The following is a 24,690-nucleotide window of genomic DNA, read 5'->3' on the forward strand; positions in this document are numbered from 1 at the left end:
AGAATAGATGTCACTTTTAGTAGCATTCATGACTTTTTGCATAGTCCTATAAACAAGTGATTTGGGTTTATGTCAACACTTTTCCTTTTGATGCAGGTGATAAAGAGTTGAAAAGGGTACAAGGAGTAGTGACCAGACTTTGCCATGATTACGGGATGATAGATGACATGATAGTCTTCACAAAGGATGTTGTTACAAAAAACGTGCTGCTGGCTGTTGGACAAGAAGTTATTGCCACTGTGGAAGAGGACAGAACATCTGGTGGCCTGAAGGCTGTCGGGGTAAGAGGTGAAGATAAATAGTAGTCTCACTTTCTCAGTAAGTACCTTGAGGCTGTGTTTTGGAGGTTGCTGTAGTTTCAGCCTCAAAAATTCTACAAAACAGGAGAAATTGCAAGCTCTTCACCTGGAGGGGATAAGTTGGGTTTTGTGGGTCATTTTGTTGTTTCATTCCATCTCCTTTCAAATTATATTTAATGCTGATTCTCTGAATATAGTTTTGGATGTAGTGAATGAGAAGCTATTAGTTGAGATAACCCTATCAGAATTTTAGTCATAGCTACTCCAGATCTGTATAACTTTTCCAAGTTTCAGGTAAATTTATGTTATTGTTATATGAACGGATAAGAAAATCAAAGCAGTTTGATCTTGTGCAAAGAACAGAATTTTCGAAACTTCTTGTAAAAATTGTTAACCTAATGTTACAGACAGTTACAAAAATTGAGATCTTGCTACCTTTTTTGCTTAGCACTTTATTTACAAACCTGTTTCAAGCTTGATTATACTTTTTCAGAAATTTTGAGAGGAGTATTTCTTAGCAAGTCATGTTGAAACCAGATGTAGTTTCATTGATTAAATAAAACCAAAGAAAGACTTAATGGGGAGATAGTTTTATTCTGTGATCCAAAATTAAACATTGAACAAAAGTAAACAGGAAATCTTTTTTCTAAAGTATTACCAGCTCTAGTGCTATCAAAAACCTTGCATCTTGTAAGATAACCTTATATCTCTTCTTATTTCCTTTTGTTTCTCCTTTTTAAATTTGAATTACATTCTTGCATAGAAAGTAAGTATTGTTTATCCAACAAGCAATATCAATGCTATTTGGTAAAACAGTACTCACACGCAGTCGGGAAACTGAATAGTTTAAATCTTACTTTTTCTTCTTTGTTTTTCTCCAGACTGACAGCTTTCACCATACTGTTGAAATTTTGTCATTGCTTCAAAATGCATAAACCTGGTAACTGAGAAACTGCATATGGATCTGCAAAGCAGCTGGAGTATTTTAGCAGTTGTGGCACGTTTTGTTGTCTATTCTAGATAATGGCACTTTCAAAAGTCCTTTTTTTCAAAAGCATGATGAATTTCCTTATTCCTGTTAGTGAGCCATAATCCTGCAGGTATCTCAGACTGTTGGCAGTGTAGCCTATGGCTGGGTGAAAAGCTTTGAGACAAGTTCATGTCAAAAGCTGACTATACTCCATAGACAGTCAAAGTCCAAGGGCAGTCTTGATTCAATAAACAAGAAGAAAAGGCTAATTTCTTTAAAGTCTGTTCTAAGAACATGAATAAATACCTAAACTATTGTGTACTTTGTGATGTATTGGCTTTTCATATAGGCGCAAACTTGAGATCTGAACATTTGATAAGAACAGGCAACAGTATTTGAATTGTAGTTGTTTTGCATGGTGAAGAATTAAGTCTCTTTTCAAGCCCCTAGTTACGGGAGAAAATTTACCTTTTTGACAAGCATCATTATTAACCACTGTACAAAGTGATGCTTGAGTACCATCTGCTTCCAAATAACTGAGATATTACCACTTAACTCTGGGGTTTAGGTGATCTAGAGGGTACTCCTGTATTGCAGACAGGAGTACAGACTCTGCAGCCTGGACACTGCCAACATGCAGTTTGGGGCAGAATCTAGAAGGTCCAGTTCAAACTTTGGTGATGTCAGTGTGTTTATGTTACTTGTTTCAGAGAGAGCAGGGGCAGCCTTGGGAGCTCTCTTCTCGGTTTACTGTTGCAGCTGCTGTTTGGAGCTACTGGCCATGTGGTTTGGAAGGGTCGTGGCTCAAAAGTCTGGATTTCAGTTTATTTGAGGTCAAGTCCTCATTAAACTCTGCATGGAATGATAGGTTCTGTAGCAGATTTTAAAACCAGGCTGCTACCAGTTGTAGTAGGAAGGCAAATTTTAACTGGTATGAGAAGGAATTTTAGTTTTATTGCTAGAGAAAAAATTGAGAAGTATCAAAAGAAAATGTATGTTGGGAGTTTTAAGGTGTTTTAATGTCTTAAAGATATTTCTTTAGGTCTCCAAATTACTTTCAAGTGTAACTGCATGTGTAGTTTACATGAAATGTAAATTTACTATCTTCTGAGGAACAGTTTGCTTATTCATGTTCTATCCATATGAAGCCATAAAAATCACTTTGGAGAAATTTTGATATTCTCAGACCTTCCTGGTGAATGGGAATATATGTCTGTCAGACTGGAGCAAAGTATCGATTTTTCTTTAATTTTTTTTTTACAGTGAGTTTTCATGTTGTCAAGGAAATATTGTGTAATAATTCTTTTAATGCACTAAAACAGTATTGGCTAAAAAATAGCTATATACAGTCAACTGTAGTGTTTGCAAACCTCTGAAGTGTAGGTAGACGTAGGCTGTTTATTGCTATTGTAAATGGTAAGCAAATTATGTTCAGCAAAATCATAAAATTTAGTATGATAGTATACTTCAGATTGGATCAGACTTCAGTAAGCCTACGTGTGAGGTGAGGTGGTGATATGAAGAGTCTGTAGGAAGCAGCTCTAGGGGTTTTCTTAAATTCAAATTACTAAAAAGTGACAGGGTCAGTCTGAAATACTTGTAGTGTTTATAAATACCATCTTGAAAACATGTGTTTTGCTTTCTGAAATAGTCGTTTTCTGCTTCCAGTTGTGTGCAGACACATTACTGCATGTGATATTCCTGTCAAATGAAGAAAAATCTTAAGTAGACCTAGAGCAAGGGATGTGTGAGAATGATATGAAAAATCGGCATGTAATTATAGCAGTTGTCAGCACTGCCCCATACAGCACTCTTTAAAAGAGAACTGTTTGTTACTTACTCTTTTTGTGTCCAAAAAGTAGCAGCTACAGTCAGTAATTGTTTAATAAGAAGCTTTGCCTGGGTAAGCAATTGAAATTTTGTGTATTTATTGTAGCAATGTATATTTAATTCTAAGTGTCAGCTGTTGAAATGTTTGGGTTATTTTTTGTGTTAATAGGTAGACACCGTCCAGAATGCACAAGACTCCAGTCCTGCTTGTGATGCCTCTGAACTAAATAAGAAAACATTAATTGGCAGTATTACATCTCTGTCTGTGGATGGTGGCTATATTAATCAGAACACATACTTTGCAATGCAAGACGTCTGGGAAGGTGTGTAGAGACTTCTTGTTTCCTCTTTCTTAGTATTTCTGTGTGTACAATAGAAGTATCTTCTGATAAACTGGCCATTGTCATCCCAAATACCCTCTAATAGAATATGCAGTGAAACATAGTGAAACAGCCAGACATGGATGAAGCGAGCTGCCTGTTCATCCTCACCAAGCATGACCTGCATTTAAGCAGAAGTTACTTTAAGCAGGTATATTTTTCCACTAGCATCTCCTACATAGTTTGCCATAACCCGCAAAGCAAAGGACTGCAAAGAGAACTTTGGACCCAGTGAGTGTGAATAATGCATTGTTCTGGGTTTTATTTAACTTACACCAGTTCTGTAGGGGAGTAATGTAAATGTTAGCAAGAGGAATTAACCTTGCAAAATGTTCTGTTTTGTATAGATTTCAAGCCTTATGTAGGTGACTGGGTGCAAGCAAAATATTATATTAAGTCAGCAACATGGAAGAGTGAAGCAGTTGCTGTAAGGCCTTTGAGGTATAAACAAGTAAACAAGGTAAATGTTCTGAACATTGTTTTTGGCAAGAGGAATCCTGGGTGAAGTGAGGTTTCAAATTGGTTTTGGTTACAAATATTGGTAGATCTTCTATAACACATCTTTAATTAAAGATAAAATGTATCAATTCATCCATTTAGAGCATGTTTGTAATATAATAAGGTGTTTTGAAAATGCATATGCATTTTGGGTTGAACAGAAAGAGTAACTGACTTATGAATTGCTGATTTGAATTCTTACTATTAGTTATAATGAGGATGCATCATTCTCATTATGACTATATTATATAGTCCTCATTATAACTCATTATAATTATATTATATACTCCAACATATACATATATATATATAATAATTCCATGGAAATTTATTATGTTTAATTTATTCAAGTGTTTCAGCTTAAAAATAACCACAGTCCCTTTTTTTTTATTTTAATGAAAACATTTGTTTGCTCTAGTAATGCATAGGCTATGCCAGGTTTACAGTTTATTGTCTTTTTCTTAACCCTATATATGGAATATTTGCACACCAAACATAGGAAAAAAATTCTTCTCATTACTGCTAGTATGGAAGTATAAATTAAATAAGTTGATATGTCACAAGGAAGGTGTCATGGTTAAGTCTAGTGTACATACTGTAGTATGCACTTCAGGGGAACCTAATGCTTATTTGAAGTATTTGTGTTGCTTTGCCCTTCTAAATCTGAAGACAAGCTCAGTGATTGTAGGTTAGAGCTCTGTTTACCTCCTGTGAATAACTGAAATTTCAGAATGCATTTTTATTCATGCTAGAAGGGCTGTTTAAGGGGAAAAATAGGCAATGTTGGTATATCTGTTAGCTTAAAAAGATACCAACAAGTAACAGTGAATGCAAACTATTACAGGTTCGCATTTCCAGCATCTGTGGAAGAACTGGGACAGTGGATGACAGTATATTTTTCACTTTGGATTCACTGAGACTTCCAGATGGTTACTTACCTCGTAGGCACGATCTGGTGAACACGATTGTGGTGGAGAGCAGTCAGTCCTGTTACATTTGGAGAGCTCTCTGCTTGGTGCCAGTCAGCAAGGATGGGTAACATGATTTTGTTCTCTTTATAGCAGTTAGAGACGTGGTGAAGTTAGGCAGCTTATATTGCATTGCATCTGTTAAACAAGAAATATTGTGAATATTTCCCTAGCTGACTAGAAGGTGTAATAGGCCATTGGAAAAACCAGAGCATGATATGATTTGGCCCTTGTTTGGGTTTTTTTTACTCCTTCCAGAAGGTGGGAACATGTGTGCTACTAGAGAAGCAAAACTAGCTGCACTCAGGGATATTGCTAGACAGGGAAGGAGTTTTGTGTGCGTATTAGAAAAATGCCAAGTTCATTGTGCTCCTTTATTAGGGACTTCACTGTTTGAAAACAAATTGCAGCAAAACTCATAAAATTCATGTTTCTTTAATCCATTGTGCATAAGTTACGGTGATTGTTCAGATATGTCCTAAAAGGAAAAGTTTTGTGTCCTAAATAATAGAGATTTATTAGGCTTGCTAGTATTGAACTGAAAGATTCTGCAGGGGCTTTAGATGTTATATGTGGTATGAGGAGAATCTGGACACACTGACACTGCAGAAGAGGTTGGAAAAAGTAGATGATGTTCAGTATGGAGAAGAAGCAAAATTTAGGAAAATAATCAACTACACAAAAGTCAAATGGGCAACAAGTCAATAACAGACCTCAGCACTGATATGGAATTTGACTTGCGAGTTTAAGTGTCTGTCCTGTGAGACACACAGATACCACCTGAATAAATAGATATGTTCACTGTAAAATCAGCCACTTCCCATGCTGATATTTTGGCAGGATTACATAGTCTAACTCTGTGAGCCAAAAATAAATTGTAAATTGGCAGGTCCAAAGGGAGAGCAAAAGCACATTCTGATATCTTTCAAACATCATCTTTGGGAGGTCTCTAGGAAATTTAGCCAAGGCCAGTATAAATATCTTCAAAGGATCTACGAAGAATGATATAAGCTGTGTTCTCTAGAGATAACAGATATTAAAAATTGTACCTTGATGAAACTTGAAGTGTTTACATCATTTTGCAGAACAGTACAAATTGTTTGCATCTTTTTTTCAGTTGCACCTATTTTTAATAATGGATTTTATACAGAAAATTATTACTAAAGCCAAATTACAAAAGTAGACCTTAGGGTTGTTTTCTCAGGTTTAGTGTACATCCTGCCATATCAAAAACTGCAGCTTAGGCTGCAGTGGGAGACATCTAGTGGGCTTGGCTAGTAAATTGATGTAGCTAATGAAAAGCAGCTGCACTCATTTTCTACTTCAATATATCAGAGAACTCGGGAATACTGAGGGAGTGTACATATTAATGAGAGTATTAAAATATTTCTAAATTATTTCCATGCCACTTTATCTAAATGACTAGTTTCTTATTTACAGAGTAGAAACAGTGTAAAAAAAAAATTTCTGCAGGTAGAAGACACCAAGAGTTTAGACCTTTGCTCAGTGTTTCGAACAGGGAAGACCATGTGCCTGGTTTCACAGGCATTTTTCATCAGTCCTATGTGATAAAAGTTTTCAAGGGTAGTTTTTGGTTTTCAGCTGTTTCCTAACTTTGTCCTCAGCTTGCTGATTTCAGATTGGAATAGTAAGCAGAAGACACAAGTGCACAGGTTGAAACACTTCCAGTCCAGTGGTTTTATCTCTTAGCTGCAGTGCTAATAATGACTCTTGCTAAGGAGCTGCTCTTTGTTGTATCTTTGTTCAGCTCCCAAAGAGAGCCATAATGACTTCACTCACTATTTGATTCAGCTCTTCAGCAGGGATTAGTTAACTTCTCAATCATTTTAGTCCTGCATCCAAAGTTTCATGCTGGTTTATTGTGCTGCTGACAAAAGACTTGTTGCTGCTTAAAATAGTTAATCCAATTGTCTTGGAAGTATAAATGTCTGAGAAAAAAATGAGCTGTCTCACCTACTTCTTTCTAAATATTGTGACTGTGCCTTGGTATCATGTTTCTTAAACTTACACTGAATCAAAGATATTTGCTGAGCCTATTAATGTTAAAAACTGCTATCTAAAATTATTTTTACAGACAGTCTCACTCTAGTGAAGGTAATGTGGATGAGCCTTATGAGAATATAATGAGAGACAAAGGGGAGTTGAAAGTATCAAGAATGACTGACTTTGGAACTCTGAAGCAGGGGGAATCTAAAAGACTGATCATTTGGATAGAGTAAGCCTTTCTGATTGTTTGGAGATTTATTTCTATCACTCTGCAATATGTTTTCCTGTTTTACATCCAGAAGCCTCTTCTAATGGTGGTTTGTGATCTTCAAGTAATGTCCAGATACTATGGAATTAAAGAGAATTTCACACTGAATTTCATGTCTGTAGGATAGCCTTCCTGGTATTGAGCATTTATCTTGCAGATAGTGTTTTGAGACTCTCCAGTCCTGTATCTCTTATCAATCCTTGTAAAATCCTTCCTAGAACAAGGACTGAAGTAAAAGCTTTTACTGGTGTGTTTAACTGCAGATACTCTGCCATCTTCAGAATCTTAGAACAAGTGGACTGTTGCATACTCGTGTATTAAAAGCAGACCATAATTTTTTTCTGGGTTTTTTTGTTTGGTTTCCTTTTTTTTTTTTGTTTTTGTTTTGGTTTTGGTTTGGTTTGGTTTTTTTGTTTTTTTGGTTTTTTGTTTGTTTGTTTTTTGGGGGGGGTTGATATTTTTGGGGGGTTTTTTGGTTTGTTTTTTTTTTTTTTGTAAACTTGGATGCTGAAGAGCTATGTTGGTGTATCCTTAGGAGGGTTTGTTTTGGTGGTGGCATTTTTTGGGAATTGGTTGGGGATTTTTGTATGTGTTTTCTTCTTCACGTCTGAGCATAAAAGCTTAAATGAAGAGGCACCTGCATACCCATTATTTGTTGTTCTGTGTTCTTTCCTAAGAGCAGGTTACCCAGTGATGAGTTTTAAACTCCCATTGGTTTATATTATACATGGTATTTTTATATGCTTTATATGGTAGTTCATGTGACCTGGAAATATTAACATAAAGCAGAGGTTCTTGTCCTCATTAGTTAGAAGCAGCAGGGCAGTTTCTTTCTGATAGCAGTTATAAAATAGGGGGAACTAACCTGCTGCAGACAATTGTATTTGGCTTCAGGTAGAAATAAACTTCTCAAGAACGTTCACCGTGCACTTAATTATGTAACTAATCACATAACTACTTCTAGGAATAAAGGAAGCGTACCACAGTCCTTAATCAGCTGCAGATTAGCTGGATGGGTGAAAGACAAGCAATTCAGTGTTGAAATTCCTCAAAAATGTGAGAATAGTCCATCTTTTACAATAAATCAAGAAAACCTCTCAAAAGCTGCAGTTAATTCATTTAACAACAGTGGAGGAACAGCATGTGAGTCATTGAACCATACATCCATTATGAAGAATGGAGTCATTCCAGGTACAGTGAAGTGGTAACATTTGAATGCTGAATGTTAGCTCCTTAGAAAACTGATAATTTTGTTTACAACTTGCCTATGTTAGCAGTAGAAATTGTGATAATGAAATTTGCTTTTATACATTTACTACAGAAGGAGTTAATTTTCAAGATACAAATTTATCAAAGACAAAGGAAAACAATTCCTTCTTGAAAGAGGAATATATGCAAAATGGAGAAAGTGAGCAAAAAGACCATGTGGAGCAACCAGTTAAGCGCAGCAATACTACTCCTGAAATTGTGATACCCCCAGGTGAAAAAATATTCATTGTGATTGTATGCACAGCTGTGTAAGTATTTCTTTCCATTATTTCTATCCAATGCAATGGCAAGAAGTAATGCAAATAGACCTAACAGTTCCCTTATTCTGGGCATAGTTCTCTTCTTGGCACATTGTGCTTTAACCCCAGCTGGCTACAAATCCCCATTCAGCAGCTCGCTCACTCCTTCCAGCAGGGCGGCAGGAACAATGGGAAGAGTAAAAGTGAGAAAACTCATAGGTTGAGATAAAGACAGTTTGAAAGGTAAAGCAAAAGCCACTAACACAAGCAACGTAAAACAAGGAATTTGTTTACCGCTTCCCATGGGCAGACAGGTGTTCAGGCATCCCCAGGACAGCAGGGGTCTGTCACACATGTTGGTGACTTGGGAAGACAAATGCCATCACTCATAATGTCTTCACTTCTTCCTTCCCCCAGCTTTATGTACTGAACATGATGCCCTGTGATGTGGAATATCCCTTGGGGCAGTTGGTGTCAGCTGTCCTAGCTGTGTCCCCTTCCAACTTCTTGTGCACCCCTGGACTCCTCGCTGGTGGGGCAGTATGAGAAGGGCAAAAGGCCTTGACTCTGGGCAGGCCCTTTTCAACACTGTAAAAACATCCCTATGCTATCAACACTTTTTTCAGCACAGATCCAAACCAGAGCCCCATACAAGCTACTATGAAGCAAATTAACTCTACCCCAGTCAAAACAGGCACATGGTTTAAAGTAAGCCAATACATATTGGCATATTATCTGGAAACCTGTTAGACTTTGAAAGTAGTTACCATTTCAGTGCTTGATTCTGAATTTTTATTGAAGGAAAATGGTAGCAGTTAATAAAGCAATATGAGTGGGAGTAGATAACATCTCTAAAATGGCACAGTGAGATGAAGATAATCCCTGCAGATGGATATATTCTTTGTAGTAAATCCATTGCTCCACGAGCACTAGAGCTAACACAGATTTCCTGGGAATTGCTGTGTTGCCTCTGATGCATTTCTTCTGGTCTGTAGTATCTTGTATTGCTACATTCCCTGATCTCAAGTTTTCCTGTTGTGATGGAAAATTAGTTACGTGTGCTGAAATAGGAAAGAAAAGGCTTTCTTCACTGAAGATGTAATTCACAGAGGAAGTGGTTTCCAAGTCTTAGAAAACCCTCGAGAAAAACAAAAAACCCTTAGCTCCACAAAATATTTTATTAATTTAGTTAAGAATGGAAAGTGGCTTTGTGGGAGATCTTTCATTTAAGTAGGAGTGGGACCCTTACATGCCAAAGTTTACATTTTTGTACCTTTCACTTGCTTCCAGCTGTAGCTCTGCAGACTTTGTGTTCCACAGCCATTGATTCCTAGGATGGTAAAGGAAAAGTTGGGCAGAGGAAAACAAGGTTTTATTCATCAAAGTGATTCTGCAAGAATATTCACACTACTTCTCTTACCATTTTAAATAGTGAGGCAAGGGATAAAAAATTCCTTGGGAGGATGATCCGGCTCTAGTGTGAAAGACAGAGCTGAAGGCATGGCTTGCCTTCCTGGAGATAGACGTGTAGAAAGAATGATTTGTTTCATTGTAAATCCATAAAACCCACAAAGTCTTAGAATCTTCTAATAATACAGAATAATCCACACAAAGCTTCATGGGAGACAGCAGCATGAATTTAACAAGTTTGCTTGCCACTTAAGAGACATAGAGACTGCAGATTCAGACCATAAATTTGGACAGTTCAGTGTCCTGTTTTGAGGTTTTATATCAGAGAAAACCAGGCTTAACCTGAGCAGGTGGTGTTAGTTTGCAAAAGTTTAAAAAGTGGTTCTCCTGCCAAAGGGAAGGTAAGCTGGAATTCTTCTTGGATGCATTTGTGTCAGGCACATGGTAGCAGTGTTGGACCATGTAGTTGGAGAATTGCACTATAGTAGTGCTTAAGTTTCTTAGAAACCAATCTGAAGAAATCTTTCCCTCCTGTTTTTTTGCCTGTCTATCACTCCCCAAGCAACACTTGCACATATAAAGTGTGTTTTTCCGAATTAAAGGATTTTTCCTACTTCCTCCACTTCATGTGTTTACACTTAGGGTTCAGTTCTGAGTAGCTTTTCACAAGGTGCTGCAAATCTGTTACTGCAGACAGTGAAGGGAGTTGCTTCAGGTTCCTCTGGTGGAGCTGTACGGCTCTTCTATTGCAGTAGCTGTAATTCCAAGATGTTCCTTGTAACAGGGAATTTTGTACCCTAGTATGTTGAGTGGAAGGATTTTGCATTTTACCCAAGGTTTTGATGAAATTGTGGGGTTGAGATTTTTACTGTGGTTTTGGGTTTGGGTATTTTGGTTGGTTGGGTGAGTGGGTGGGTTTTTTAATTATTTATGATACCTGGATTGAACTCGAGATGGGGAGTGTAAGGAATTACCCTAAATTAGCAATTCTCATATGTAACTGACATGAGAATCTATCTCATGACTGGAGAAAATGAAGTGTGAACATACTGGTTTTAAGAAGATAACTTCTGTTTACTTGAAGGATTCATGGGCACAGTAAAGAGCTCCTGTTGCTTGGCTTTTCTGATTTTACTGTTGGCCGCTACATTGAAGCCACTGTAACATTTGAAGAAGAATCACTTATAGCACCTGTAAAACCCTATTCTCCAAGAAAGCATAAAATTATCCCAGATTCTCAGCCAGGGAAGACAACAGTGACTGGCCCTAAACACACAAGGTATGTCACTTAGACCATAAAATAATACTCACCTAACACTGCTCTGTTTGGTAGTGCTATATCTGTTCTGTAATGCTGAGAAAGAAAATGTGAAACTGGGAGAATCTGTACATGTTTATATATAGGGGGGTGTGTATATATATATATATATATATATATGTTGTAAACAAGATGGTTGTGGACATCGCTGATGGAAGAGGTTGTTTTAATAATTAACTGCTTGATTTCTTGTAGATTTTTTTAAACAATCTCTGATGTGTTGTGTGGTAATAAGATAAAACACTGTTCCTTAGTTATCTACTTTGTAACAATTGTGTTATTAAGAAAAAAGATGGGAAATAGGAAATAATTTCTGAGATAATAAACTTAATTCTTTACACAGCTTAATTGTCTACATCTGTCTAATGTCTCCCATCTTTCATTCAAAACTTTTGTTTTGCAAGTAAGCTTCCATTTCTCTTAGGGTATTTGCTTAGTTATAAAAATACACCTAAGCTGAAAAAGCAGAAACATGGTGTTTTCAAATAATCTGCAGGTAGAACATTTACTACAGAATAGCCAGAGTTGGAAGGAATCCATAAGGATCATCAAGTCCAGCTCCTGTCCCAGCACAGAATCACCCCAAGAAGCACACCATGTACCTAAGAGCTTTGTCCAAACACTTCTTGAACATTGTCAGGCTTGGGGCTGTGACCACTTCCTTGTTCCAGTGCTCAGCTGCACTCTGGGTGAAGAATTGTTCCCTAATACCCACCTTTAGTCTCACTTGACACAGCTTCGTGCCTTTCCCTGAGGTCCTGTGCACTGGTCACTAGAAGATCACTGTCTGCCCCTCCTCTTCCCCTCATGGGGAAGTTGTAGACTGCAGTGAAGTCTCCCCTCAGTCTCCTCCAAGCTGAAAAGAACAAGTGGCCTCAGCAGTTCTCATAAGGCTTCAGTTAATGTTCCTCCAGGCCATTCACCATCCTCGTGGTGAGGGTGAGACAATCCCCTCCCTTGCCTGGCTGGCAATGATGCCAGCCAGGGTGCCTGATGCACCCCAGGATACAGATGGCCCTCCTGGCTGCCAGGGCACTTCTGACTCATGTTCAACTTGCCATCCTCCAGGACCCCCAGGTCCCTTTCTGCAGTGCTGCTTTTCAGTGTTTTATCTCCCAGTCTCGTTATACATCAGGTGGACCAGGTGCAGAATCTGGCACTTTGTCCAGTGTCACACAGTTGGTGGTTGTCCGTATTTCTAGTTTGCGTAGGTCTTTCTTCAGCACCTCTCTGCATTTGAGGGAGTCATCAGCTCCTCCCAATTTAGTATCATTCACAAACTTACTCAGTGTACCTTCAAATCCTTCATCCAAGTCATTTGAGAAGATGTTGAAGAAAACTGGCCCTAAGATGGAGCCCTGTGAAACCCCACTAGGAGCAGGTCAGCAGTCAGATGTCACCCCCTTCACTGTAACCCAGTTGCTCACTCATCACATCATGTGTTTATCCAGTTGTGGGCTGGATATTTTGTCCTGAAGGATCTTCTGAGAGACAGTTCCTAAATTTTATGGTCTTGTGATGAAATCAGCCAGCTGTTTGAGTACTCAGATGAATACCATCAGGTCCCATAGACTTACAGCAATCCAGCAGGAGCAGCAGATCCTGCAGAAGTTCAGGTTAAGCTTGGAGTTCATCATTCTCAGTCATGACTCTCCACCTAAGGGCACTGGCACTCCCATAGCCCCTCATTGATGTTGACGACAGAGGCAACAAAAGCATTAAAGATCTCTGCCTTCTATGTGTCCCTGTGCGTGAGGTCACCATCCTCATCGTGTAATGGACCAGTGTTGTTTCTGCAGTGCTTTTTGCTTTTGGCATATTTTTAAAACCTTTTTTGTTGTCCCCCACAGTACTGGACAGCTTCACTTTCAGTTGAGCTTTGGCCACATGAATTTTTTCCCTACAATGTCAAGGAGCATCATTGTAGGGGATCTCTTACCTTTCTTCCCAATATAACTTATTCCCAATATAAACTTCTCAGTTGTCTTTCTGAAGGAGTCATTAGTCTGTTGTTTGTGTGTGTGGATGTGTTTTGGGTTTATAGTCTTGGTGATGTTAGCATGTTAATTAGCTGTTTTTCACATACATTATGTATGTGAAGCAGGCTAAACGATATGTCATAAATTATATGATAGATATATAAGCAAGCTAAACGATATGTTGTATGTTTTTGTTTTAGAAATAAGAGAAGGTGGTGTTCAAACTTCCTCCCCCATTATACCATACCGGATGAGTTAAGAAAATGTGTTGAACAGCAGTTAGACATACTGACCTTTCAGCCCCTCCTAGCAGAGGTATGTAAGTGTAGGTTTTATATGAAAAATATTTTCTGATAATATTTTTGTTCAAGCATCCTTAACTTAGGAAAAATGTGTAGTCCTTAGTCTAAAAGAAGATGACATTACGCTTGTCAGGTAGACTTAAACTTCAGTCTGGATCCCATTACTTCCATGGGTTTCAGTATGGTAAAGATTGCAAGCTTACAAAACCACAAAAGCATAAATGGGAAAATATGAAAAGAGGGTAGAAGTATATTGGGGAGAACATCACAGAAGCTGAACAAAGATTTCTCTGTATTCTCACTTTTTAGGCATCATTTGAAAGGATTTTTTGAGGTGTCAGAAAAGTTGCTATTTCACAGAAAATCACAGTCTCTTGAATTATTGCAATAAGAGAGGATTATTTTCTGGGTGTTCCAAATTGTTTTCTTAAGCACTGTCAGATTTAATTCACTACAGCTTGTACAAATTCTTCCCACAAGTATAGCAGTTTCAGAATACAAATAAAACACCCCCAAAAAAGCAATAAAGTCTTAACAAGAATATTGCAATGATTCCTTCACCAAAACTGTACTCTGATTTCTGGTAGAACACTGCTGCAACTCACTTTTTGGTAAATTTTAAGTCCTTATAAACCAGGACTGACACTGTTTTAAAATGTAAAAGGCTATAAATTCTGCTGACTGAATAGCTCACATTAAACTTGAGATCACAGCATTAAGCTAGTAGGTTAGAGATCCTCTCTCAAAAGTTCTGTAGTGTTTATAATAATTATACACTGAAGGCCTGCCATTAATGGTTACTGGGTTTTTAACCACACCTTAACCTTAACCCTAACCTTAGCTAGAACTTGATACTGTTGGAGAATACCTCTGCAGTAAGATTCATTAAGCCCTGAGGGAGAAAATTCAGGTTCTTTCAGCTCACCATAAGTTGTATAATCATCAGCCAAAGCCAAGACTGATATGACTCTCTTTTCAGCTGTCTCTGTCTATGTATTTAGATTTTATGCTTTCTGGGCATAAACTGAGCATAGAACTCAGTTTGTAGGCTGCCCCTGAATTCAGATGGTGAAACTGCCACTGTAGTAGGGAGAGTCTTGGTTAACTCTTTAGCTGAGAGGCTACTGTATTTGAGCTCCAAGGGCTATACTAATCTTGCTTTGGCTATTAAGGAGGTTTAAAATATTATCAAGTGTACGGATGCATGTGTTTAAGTATCTTATTTCGCAACCCAGTTGCTGTGCCGTCTATCTTAAGAAGTGTTTTGTTTAACATTAGCAATAGTGGGTTCCATATCTTTGTGTACAACAGTAATGTATACTGGCTTTTTTTTCAGCGTCTTAATCTAGATAATTATAAAGCAAACTTTTCCACTCTTTTATGGCTTGAAGAGATCCAAGCAGAAATGGATTTAAAAGACTTCTACATGAGTGGGGTTACTTTAAAACGGAATGGGAACTTGTTGGTGCTGGAAGTTCCAGGAGTAGGAGAGGGCAGACCTCGCCTGGTTCCAGGTAGAAATGAGCATGAGATAAAGTCAAATGGCATGTTGATCTATATTTTCACTACAATGCAAACTGTATTGTTTATTCATTTGTGTAAAGAAGTCTTTCAGATATTTGGGCACCAAGTTACTCATTTAGGCTACTTGGCAGGGAACCCAAGGGCACTATGTCAGTGTCTGTCTTGGAGTGGCTGCTATCTGAAGCAGCATTGCATATGTCTGTTCTTACAGATGTTTCAATACTTAAGGATTTTTCTTTTACAATAATCAGTGCACCTTTTAGTAAAAATAAGCTGCAATGTAGTAATAGCTTAAAAAGCAATAGGTGTAGCAAAAAGCTGAGAAATCAGCTAAAATTAAATTCAGAATTTCAAGTAATATAATAGACAAGATAGTGTTTTCAAGAGGTGTTGTCTAATGGCATCAGTACTAGATGCCTTTTAAAATGTAATACACAACTACACATGGCATTTCAAAACAGTACTGATGGAAACAGCAACTTTGCTGAAGTTAGCCTCTTGCAAATTCCTAGTTTAAATATGCAGAAGAGAAGAAAATTACATACTGCAGTAAAAATGTTACTATTACTTGTAACAGTAATTTTGCCTTTCAACTTTGTTTGCAATTAGGTGATAAGGTGATACTGAAAAGTCAGATCTACTCAGAGCATATAATAGAGTACATTGCCTATGTTGCTGAGGTAAGCAAAGTGTCTCTCCTCTTGAAGATAGCATGGTCCACAGGTTTTATAAGGGAAGCTTGCAATTCCTGGAGTTACAGACTAGTTTAACCTGACTTCTGAGAAGATAGGTTTATTTTATCTATATTTTGAATGGCGATTTTTTATTTTTATTGTATTTTTTGAGACTCTGGCTTCCCCATTCTTTTGAGATTATAATCTGCTCCGAAAGCACTTTTAACACAATGTAGATATGTAATGCGTTGATAGTAGGTAAGTCTAAATGTACTTTTTGGAGTTGGTGGGGGGTTCGGTGTTTTCAGAGGTGCTTCTTGATGTTTAAAGTACTGAATCTTAATCAATATCCTGACTTTTTTTAATCTTTGCAACAGATATGTGAGGAAGATGTTACTCTTAAGGTTAATGAAGATTTTGAACGGACTTACAACTTGGAGCCCATGGATGTGGAATTTGTTCACTGCAGGTGTTCTTATAAGCTTTCAGAAAGCTGTATTCAATGATTCCTCCAGTAAAGTGACCTCTAAAATATGACCATCAACTGTTTATTTTGGTGGACACAGACAAGGAGATAATTTAGATCTTACCAATTTTTTCACTTCTTTTCCTTAACACACCTTTGCCACCATATTCATGGTTAAAAGACTGTAATGTACAAGTGTTCAAAGAGCTATTAGCTTAATAATTTCTAGATAGCCACACCAATGTCAGACAGTAAAATGAGGGGGAATGAGGTGGAGTGTTCGGGGGTATTTTTCTTAGGGGTTTTTTTTGTTTGTTTGTTTTTAAGAAAAAATACGCTAACACGGCTGCAGGACTATGCAGGAAGTAAAAATAGCTGGTGATAATCTCCCATTTTATGTTTTTGTTTTAACGGGATATTATTACCTGTTTGGAGTTACGTGATCTCTGTAGATTCAGCCTTGCGAAGAAGTTCCTTTAAAGTGTTGAACACCAGGCCATCTTTGTGTCACTGGAAAGCTAGAGAACATGTGTACATCAATAATATGTGTGTCAATATTATTCATTGCAAAGCTGTTTATACTTCTGCAGCATATTTCTCAATAGATGCTTTTTAAAATAAAAAATCTTATTTTTATATAAAAGTCTTATTTTTTTATGCACAGTAAAGAGTACCAGATACTTCATAGGTGTGTGCTGTCATAGTATATAGATATTTAAGCTTTTACTTTAATCTCCACATCTGTATTCTGGTTCCAGGATTCCTGGCAGGCGATGCCAGTTGGCCATTCAGCAAGCTCTCTACCTGGGTGAAAAAGGTACATTTCATTTGACTATTAAGCTGTCTAGAGGAGTTTCTTTGTGCAGTCTTGTGGGTTTTATTGCTTTCACATCAGGGCATATTGAGAATTTGTGTTGTAATTTGTATTTGCATTGTAATTTGTTCTTACAGTTTTCCTTGTGTTGTTAGGGGCTGTTTGGTTTTTAAGAAGAAAAAGCAATGCTGAATGTAGAGAAGGTTTGGTCAAAATTGTTTCATCTCTGAGCCATCACAGGCAGGAGAAGAGGAAGCAAACTTTGTGAACTGTTAGAGCTAACATGAAATGTAGGAATTGTATATACTGCTGTAATAACAGCCAGTGAAATGGCCGTGGTTTATGTTACCTCAGAATTTATTAAAAACCACTGGTTTCCTGTTCTGTGGTTGAGTTGAATGATGCATATGAACTTCATGTCTTTACCATCTTAGTTCTGATAAACCAATTTTGGCAGCTCAGACTAAGCTGATGTGTCAACAGTAACATTAATCAGTGAAACATGCAAAGTGTTTGTGTGACTTTGAAATTTCTCTGCTTTTTCTTTCTCTGCTAAATTTAGTGTTATTTCCAGAAAGGCTTGTGTTACAATCACCACAAGCCATCAAGACTCAGAATACTACAGAGTATTGTGCTGTTGATGACGACCTTCCACAATCTTCACAGCAGGAAAGTAAGGTATCTATTCCATAAATCTTCCTTAAAATGTTCCTTCAGTCAGGTTGGTACCAGATACTTACTGTACAGCTATTGCCAGAAAGGAATTGCATAATGGAGTATCAAAGAATCAAAGTTGTATTCTGCTGCATTCTAATTACAGAAGTTTTTGTTTGCTGCCTGGAGATGGGAGATTTTATGATAATTGATGCTATAAAGCTAACAAAATGGAAAGTGCTTATTAAAAAAGTGTGTGATTGTGATGAGAATTGTCAGATTTGCCTAGACTAGTTTTCATAGCTACTGTTGAGTAGATATGTAAGTCCAGTCAATGTGGCAGGAAATAATTTTATAATAGAAGATAATCATCCTGTTCTGAGTAGATTTACCCAGGCTTAACTGCCACTTACATTCCATTTATAAAATGTAGCAATCTTTCTTAGAAAGGACTTTTGGAGGCTGCCTCATTCTCTTTCCTTGTTGAAGCAGGACTGTCACCAACACTGAATCAAGTCAACACTAAATCATTTGGGGCATGTGTCAATATTTCTTTATTTTTGTCTAGAGTTTTCACAGTGTCTTCATAACCTGTGCTTCACCACCTTTACACTCAAGATTTTTTCCTGATTTTTTCACCTGCAATTTGTGCTTTACAACAAGGACTAATCAATCAATCTGGTTTGAAATCAGTATTTTTAAGATGACTGAGGCTTGATGTCCAGAACCTTGCCAACACCACATTCCCTACAAGCAGTTTTCTCCCGTGCTGCAGTCTGAAGGGACATGTCCACCAAGGAAGATGCATGCATCTTTCATAGTGGTCTGAAATGTGTCTGTTTGCTTTTGTGGAAGCAAGCAAGTTACATAGTCATGGCTTCAAAATCCTCATCTAAGCTTGCAGAGTATTTGTGAAATAGATGTTTTATGTTAACCGAGCCAAACTATTAGAAATCTTAAACTTAAAGTGGAAATTCCTGGCACGTTATTCTACTACTCTTACCTTTCTGTCTTAACGGTAGATACTCTATTTAATGGGAAAAAAAATAAAGCTTAGCAACTTTAAAGGCATTAGGGAAGATAGTTGCCTGTCTTCCTAAGGATATAAATGCATTTATCTTCACTTGCTCTTTTCAGGTCAAGAAAAAGCAGAACAAACTGACAACAGGTATGACATCAAGGGAGGTGAACATAACAGATGTGATGAGAGTAAGCAAGCCAACTTGGTATATCTTCTGTGCTTAAGTAATAAGTATCACATCAGTAAATCAGGGCTGCATAAGATACCTTTAAGATCTCCTTGTGCTCTTTCTTATAAAGACAAATTCTAGAACTACCAGCAGGAAGGCTCTATGGAGGCTTTTGATGCATTACTTAAATGTCTCTAATTCACAGAATCTAGAATAATTTGGGTTGGAAAGGATCGTAAAGATTGTCTAGTTCCAACCCCTCTGCCACAGTCAGGAACACCTTCCACTAGACCAGGTTGCTCAGAGTTCATCCAGGCTGGCTTTGAACACTTAGGGGGTAGGGAGAGGAAGCATCTGATGATATATTTTGTAATGAATAAATAGTTACTTCCCGGTCATTTACTCAAGACTTTCTGATCATGTTCAGAGTTTTCAAATTGTTACTGGGATGCTATCTCTCATCTTCAGGAAAGCTTTACTAAAGAGGCTAAAACTTTTTCAAGTATCCCAGACTATTCCTATGCCTTTTTGGAAAGTGTGACTTTAAGTCTCACTGTGGTGAAATGTCTAAGAGGAGAGTGATCATGTCATTTTTTATTATAAGTATGCTAAAGAATTACTGATTGATTACCTAGAAAGCACTTCTGCCCAAGGGTTCATAAGATTCTTCTGTGAAAAGCTATAGCCAGACTAGTTCTGGCAGAATTAAGAAAAAATTCCAGCAGTTGTAGCATAGGATTGATCGTGTAGTCCTGGTACCATTCCCAAAGTGCCAGTTACTGGAAGTTTCTCAAGTTTTGCTGTTCTCAGAGGAGAAAGTGAGCCTGATTCTAAAATTACTGAATAGAGTTTTTATGAATTGTTGGGTTATGTAATCATGGTCCTTTTCTCCCTTTCAATAAAGAGCCAGTACACTTTGGAAATATTAATAGCTCATTTTCTACTTGGTATTCAATGAAAACTGAAATTTTGAGAAATTCATTGGTTGTTACCATAAAAAGGAAACAAAAATTTGCAGAAGTATGTTATGAATTGGAATGGCTTTATTCTACATATGTAAAAAATACATATGTGAAGTTCTGAGATATGCTTGTCTTGATTATAGTTGGTGAAACTGTGACACTTAAACAGAGGGATGGTGAATTTTTCAATCCTCTGCTGAATATGCAACAGAAACTGGCAGTGAGAAGGATACTGAGTGGTGAATGTCGCCCAACACCTTATCTTCTCTTTGGACCACCAGGAACTGGAAAAACAGTAACAGTTATTGAAGCTATTTTACAGGTAGTGGTGAATGACTAATCAGTCATCTCTAGTCTTTTCCATGTTGGAAAATTTATAGTATTTCTGTAAGTACCATCATACTTTTTTCCAAAGGAGTTTTCAAAATACTCTTTTTAAAATCATTTTCTATAGCTCTGTAAAAGGAGGAAAAACCATCTTCATATGGATTTAAGAGAATTCTGAATGGCTTCTTTTCAAGCCTTTCTGTCTTTAGGACTTCAGTGAACAGTGTCTACCTTATGATTCCAGTAGTGCATAAGGTATTCATGAAGCACAGGTATACATTAATATGATAACCATTAACTGAGTCTGTTCTGAGTACACTCAGTTTGAGAGTGTTTAGTCACGACTGTCAGCAGAAGTGTTACTGAATTGGAAAAGAATGAATGGATATCGCACATGTGCAAAACTCTCCTGGGTTCTGTATTCAGCGAAATAAAATGGGAATGTTTGCACTATTGCTGCTTTTTAAATAATCTTTTTTTTTAATATCTGTCTTCTTTAATGTAGATACATTTTACTCTCCCAGACAGTCGGATTTTGGTGTGTGCACCGTCAAATGCTGCAACGGATCTGATTTGCCTGCGGCTGCATCAAAGCAGTCTCTTAAAACCAGGAACTATGGTCCGAGTTAATGCTGCCTTCAGGTCAATAGAGGTAAATATTACAGATACCTGCCACTTAAGACTTCCATTTTAATATTTTTACCTTAAAATACTGATTTAGTATTTTAACTCTCAGTGGCTATGAGGCTGCTTAGGTTTGTTTGGGACCCAGAGTATTACATTGCTTCAGCTTTTCCAGAAGATTAACTGGAAAATGTTGATCATAATCCTTAATTTGATTGTATGAGCATAGGACCCTCACCTTTTTTTTTTTTTTTTTCTTTTTTTTTTTTTCCCCTGTGCTTAACTCTATGAACAGCAAATAGGCATTGGTGGGGATTTTTGATTTCATTTGGTTTTTTTGGTATCAGTCCCGGTTAAGAGTACTTACACAGAAAGCAAGCAAGCAAGATTGTAATCTCCATGCAGGACACACACCTTGTGGGTTCATTACATGTATATTTATACATAAGTATATATATTTATACATATGTGTGTATATATAGAGAGACATACATTTGTGTATATATACATGTGTGTGTATGTATATATGCACATAAACATATATGTGTATATATAGATGAGCATATAAAATATCCAAATGTTCCATTTTGATCCTTACAGTAAAGCACAGATGTCTTGCATATGTACTACTTTGCTTAGGTGAATTAATTAATTCATTTTGGTGTATGAATGAGTCTATGTGTTTTGCTCAGCTTTTAAAATGGTTTTCAGAGAGCTTCTCAATTTAAATTTAGAAGTTCTGGTTTAGGCTGGTATTTTGTTTTACCTTTTTGTTTCTGCAGCAAATTGATGACCTGGTGAAACCTTACTGCAAAGATGGTGATGATATTAAGAAAACATTGTGGTCCAGGATTGTAATTACAACATGCAGCAGTGCAGGATTGTTTTATCAAGCAGATACACGGTACAGTGCCATAGATGGAAGTATCACTGAAGTGGCTGGATGACACAAACCCCAGAGCTTTTAAAGACTGTCTGAACTGTAACTTGCACTGTTTTAATAGTTTTTTGCATGCACCTGTATTGTGAAGAGAGCAAAGCACTTGGTTTTAGTAATGTTTAAGCAGGAACTTTCTCCATGGTAAATTTTAGAATTGTCTTGAGTAATGTTAAAGATTATGGAAACAATAACTTCTCCTCTGCCACCAGTGGGAATTACATTGCTGTTGACAATCACTTTGGCTCAAAATAATTGCCACGCTAAAAATTATAATGTATTTTATCAAGTCACATTTACTAACTGTAAACAACTATCATATCAAGTGCTGTTAACCAAGGTTGTCTCTGACTTGGATTTTAACTTCAGAAAAGGACACTCTAAAGCCTTACTATCTTGAGTTGTTTGGCAGAAACAAAGCTTGAGGATTGTCTTTGCTATACCAAGTGCAGTGTTTTAATTCTGTATCTTAAGGAAACGGAGAATAAGGGGAGCTTTTCTATGTATCTTAATGTTGGTACAAACAATGCTTTAATTAAAGGTTGTGAATATCAGAGTATGTAAGTGAAATCAAAGATGAAAAGTGAGAGTTATGGGGTTGTTTATTCTGTATTTCCTTCTGGAAATACCCATCTTTGCTCTGAAATAACCCCTTGTCTGTGTCTATGGGGTTGCCTAGCACACTTGACAAGGATGTTAACAGAGTTGCTGAGGTCAACCACAGGGTGGCGGAATGAACTAATCTGGAAACAGCCCTGTTTCAGGTTAATGTTATTTAATTACAGGCTTGGACATTTCACTCACGTGATTCTGGATGAGGCAGGTCAAGCAAGTGAACCAGAGAGTCTGATTCCTATTGGGTTGATTTCAGAAGCTGATGGACAGGTAGCTCTCTTAACATCATTTACTGACAGGGAAAAAGCTTGTTTATGATTTTCATATTTTGTGGACTATGTAGAATGCAAGCAGCCACTTTCTGATAATGAGTTTTTTAATAGAGATTATTCATGCATAATATCAATGCTCAACACTTAAACAAGTTTCTTTACATCTAGAACAAGTCTATGTTGGTAGGACTGGGTCAGTGTGTGGGAGATATCAAAATAAAAGATGTGTTCTGTTTAAGACAACAGCATATTTCTGTCCTTTGCAAACAAATGTTTGAAGGAAAGCAGAATACCTGATATAAATTGATCTCTAAATTCTGAAGTGTGTATGTAATTATAAAATGAAGTTTCAGTAACAATTGTTTTTACCTAAGATGGGTGTTTTTAAATTTTATATACAGATAATTCTCGTTGGAGATCCAAAGCAGTTAGGGCCAACAATAAAATCTAAACTTGCGGTGACTTTTGGATTAAGTATGTCCTTGCTAGAAAGACTGTCATCAAGAGAGCTGTATCTGAGAGATGAACATGCTTTTGGTGCCTGTGGAGCATACAATCCTTTGTTGGTGAGTTAAACTTTCCATCAACCTTTTTTAGCTCAGTCAAAAAAGGAGAAGTTGTGGTTTCTTACCACCATTTTGCTCCCTGATGCTTGGTGGTAAGTCTAGCTTGAGCATTAGTTCTCTGGAAAAGCTTGATTAACTTGCATATGTAGTCTGAATAGTAAAGATGCTGAGCCCTCCAACATGTTAAAACTTTTCTTTAAAGAGATCCTCTGTTCTTAAGTAGCATAAGTCAAATATAGTGCACAAAGCACAGTTATAAATAATAGCTTAAAACTGCCTTTCATCTTCATTGTCCAGATTTGCCACAACTTCATTGTCCATCAATGAAAAAGTACAATTTCTGCTTTTAACATAAAAAGACAGAGTCTCTTCTTTGAAGGTTAATTTTGCAAACATCATGTTTCACAAAGGGAAGAAGAGAAACTGTTCTTATTTCTTGATCATGTCTTCCTTTGAAGGATAGCTTCCCCTGATTCTTGTATGGGCAAGTACTTAAAGCCTATGTTACGTGGCAGAGGTAGCATAGTATTTAAACAAGTACAGATGTTTGAGCTGCTTTTAATTACTGTCTGAATCCAAAATGTAGGGCTGATGTTAAGCTTCCTAAAATGCTTTCCTATTCTCATGGTGATATACTTTGAAGAATTATACTGAGAGCAAAAGACGACTAGGTGACCATGGAGGTAGAGAAGAGAGGAAATCTGATGCCAGATTTAAGGGTGAAAGTGAGGGTGTTTGGACATAGGCTTTAGGTCAGGTTCAGCCTGCTGAAAAACCTGTCACACTTCCTCCTAAAATCTCGTAGCCCAAACTTTGGTTGTTGTGTTCTTCACACAGTGCTTAAAGAGAATTGGCATAGTGAGAGATCAGGAAGTGTGAGGGCTTTAAGGATATGTTTCAACTGGAATATCCTATGTTATCCTTTTTACAGGACTGGGTTTTTTTGAGCTAGTTATTACTTTCTGGAATCCTTCCTTAAGATTATTCTTTCATTTAAAGAAAGTACATTTTAGATGTTTTAAGGCCAGCTTCTATCAGCTATTCTGATGCTCTCTTTTTGCCTGTCAAGACTTCTTCAAAAGAAGACATTACATTCATTGAAACTCCATGGAAATAATCTGACTCTTAAAAAAAGAGAATGTGTCTATACATCAGACATTTCAAGAATCTGGAGAATGACCCATTTGTCTATTATGTACATTCAATTCTCTTTGTTTCTCCTTTGGAGGGGAAGGAGAGGGTCCTTCAAAAAAGTGCTTTGATGTACTTTTTACTTACAGAAGACCACAACTGCACTTTTTGCCTTGAATACAGTTTTGGCAGCCTTA

At 37.2% G+C, this 24,690-nt stretch overlaps 1 protein-coding gene across 3 annotated transcripts in view; it reads left to right on the forward strand.

Annotated features, from left to right (window-relative positions):
• The window catches only part of MOV10L1 (Mov10 like RNA helicase 1), a 31,634-nt gene that overhangs the window by 1,126 nt on the left and 5,818 nt on the right, over positions 1-24,690 (forward strand). For all 3 annotated transcript variants that reach the window (XM_066184550.1, XM_066184549.1, XM_066184551.1), the window contains exons 2-21: positions 97-281; positions 3,269-3,422; positions 3,827-3,939; positions 4,822-5,012; positions 7,041-7,181; positions 8,185-8,411; positions 8,542-8,737; positions 11,223-11,417; positions 13,636-13,750; positions 15,074-15,251; positions 15,871-15,941; positions 16,313-16,404; positions 17,160-17,218; positions 17,778-17,893; positions 19,007-19,037; positions 20,165-20,343; positions 20,854-21,000; positions 21,755-21,876; positions 22,695-22,794; positions 23,198-23,362. In XM_066184550.1, the coding sequence (XP_066040647.1) occupies positions 97-281; positions 3,269-3,422; positions 3,827-3,939; positions 4,822-5,012; positions 7,041-7,181; positions 8,185-8,411; positions 8,542-8,737; positions 11,223-11,417; positions 13,636-13,750; positions 15,074-15,251; positions 15,871-15,941; positions 16,313-16,404; positions 17,160-17,218; positions 17,778-17,893; positions 19,007-19,037; positions 20,165-20,343; positions 20,854-21,000; positions 21,755-21,876; positions 22,695-22,794; positions 23,198-23,362 (2,777 nt within the window). The remainder of the gene's footprint in view (positions 1-96; positions 282-3,268; positions 3,423-3,826; positions 3,940-4,821; positions 5,013-7,040; positions 7,182-8,184; positions 8,412-8,541; positions 8,738-11,222; positions 11,418-13,635; positions 13,751-15,073; positions 15,252-15,870; positions 15,942-16,312; positions 16,405-17,159; positions 17,219-17,777; positions 17,894-19,006; positions 19,038-20,164; positions 20,344-20,853; positions 21,001-21,754; positions 21,877-22,694; positions 22,795-23,197; positions 23,363-24,690) is intronic.

This window comes from Chamaea fasciata, unplaced genomic scaffold (genome assembly GCF_029207755.1).
Source record: "Chamaea fasciata isolate MVZ Bird 193981 ecotype frontalis unplaced genomic scaffold, bChaFas1.0.hap1 SCAF_5, whole genome shotgun sequence".
Taxonomy (NCBI): domain Eukaryota; kingdom Metazoa; phylum Chordata; class Aves; order Passeriformes; family Sylviidae; genus Chamaea; species Chamaea fasciata.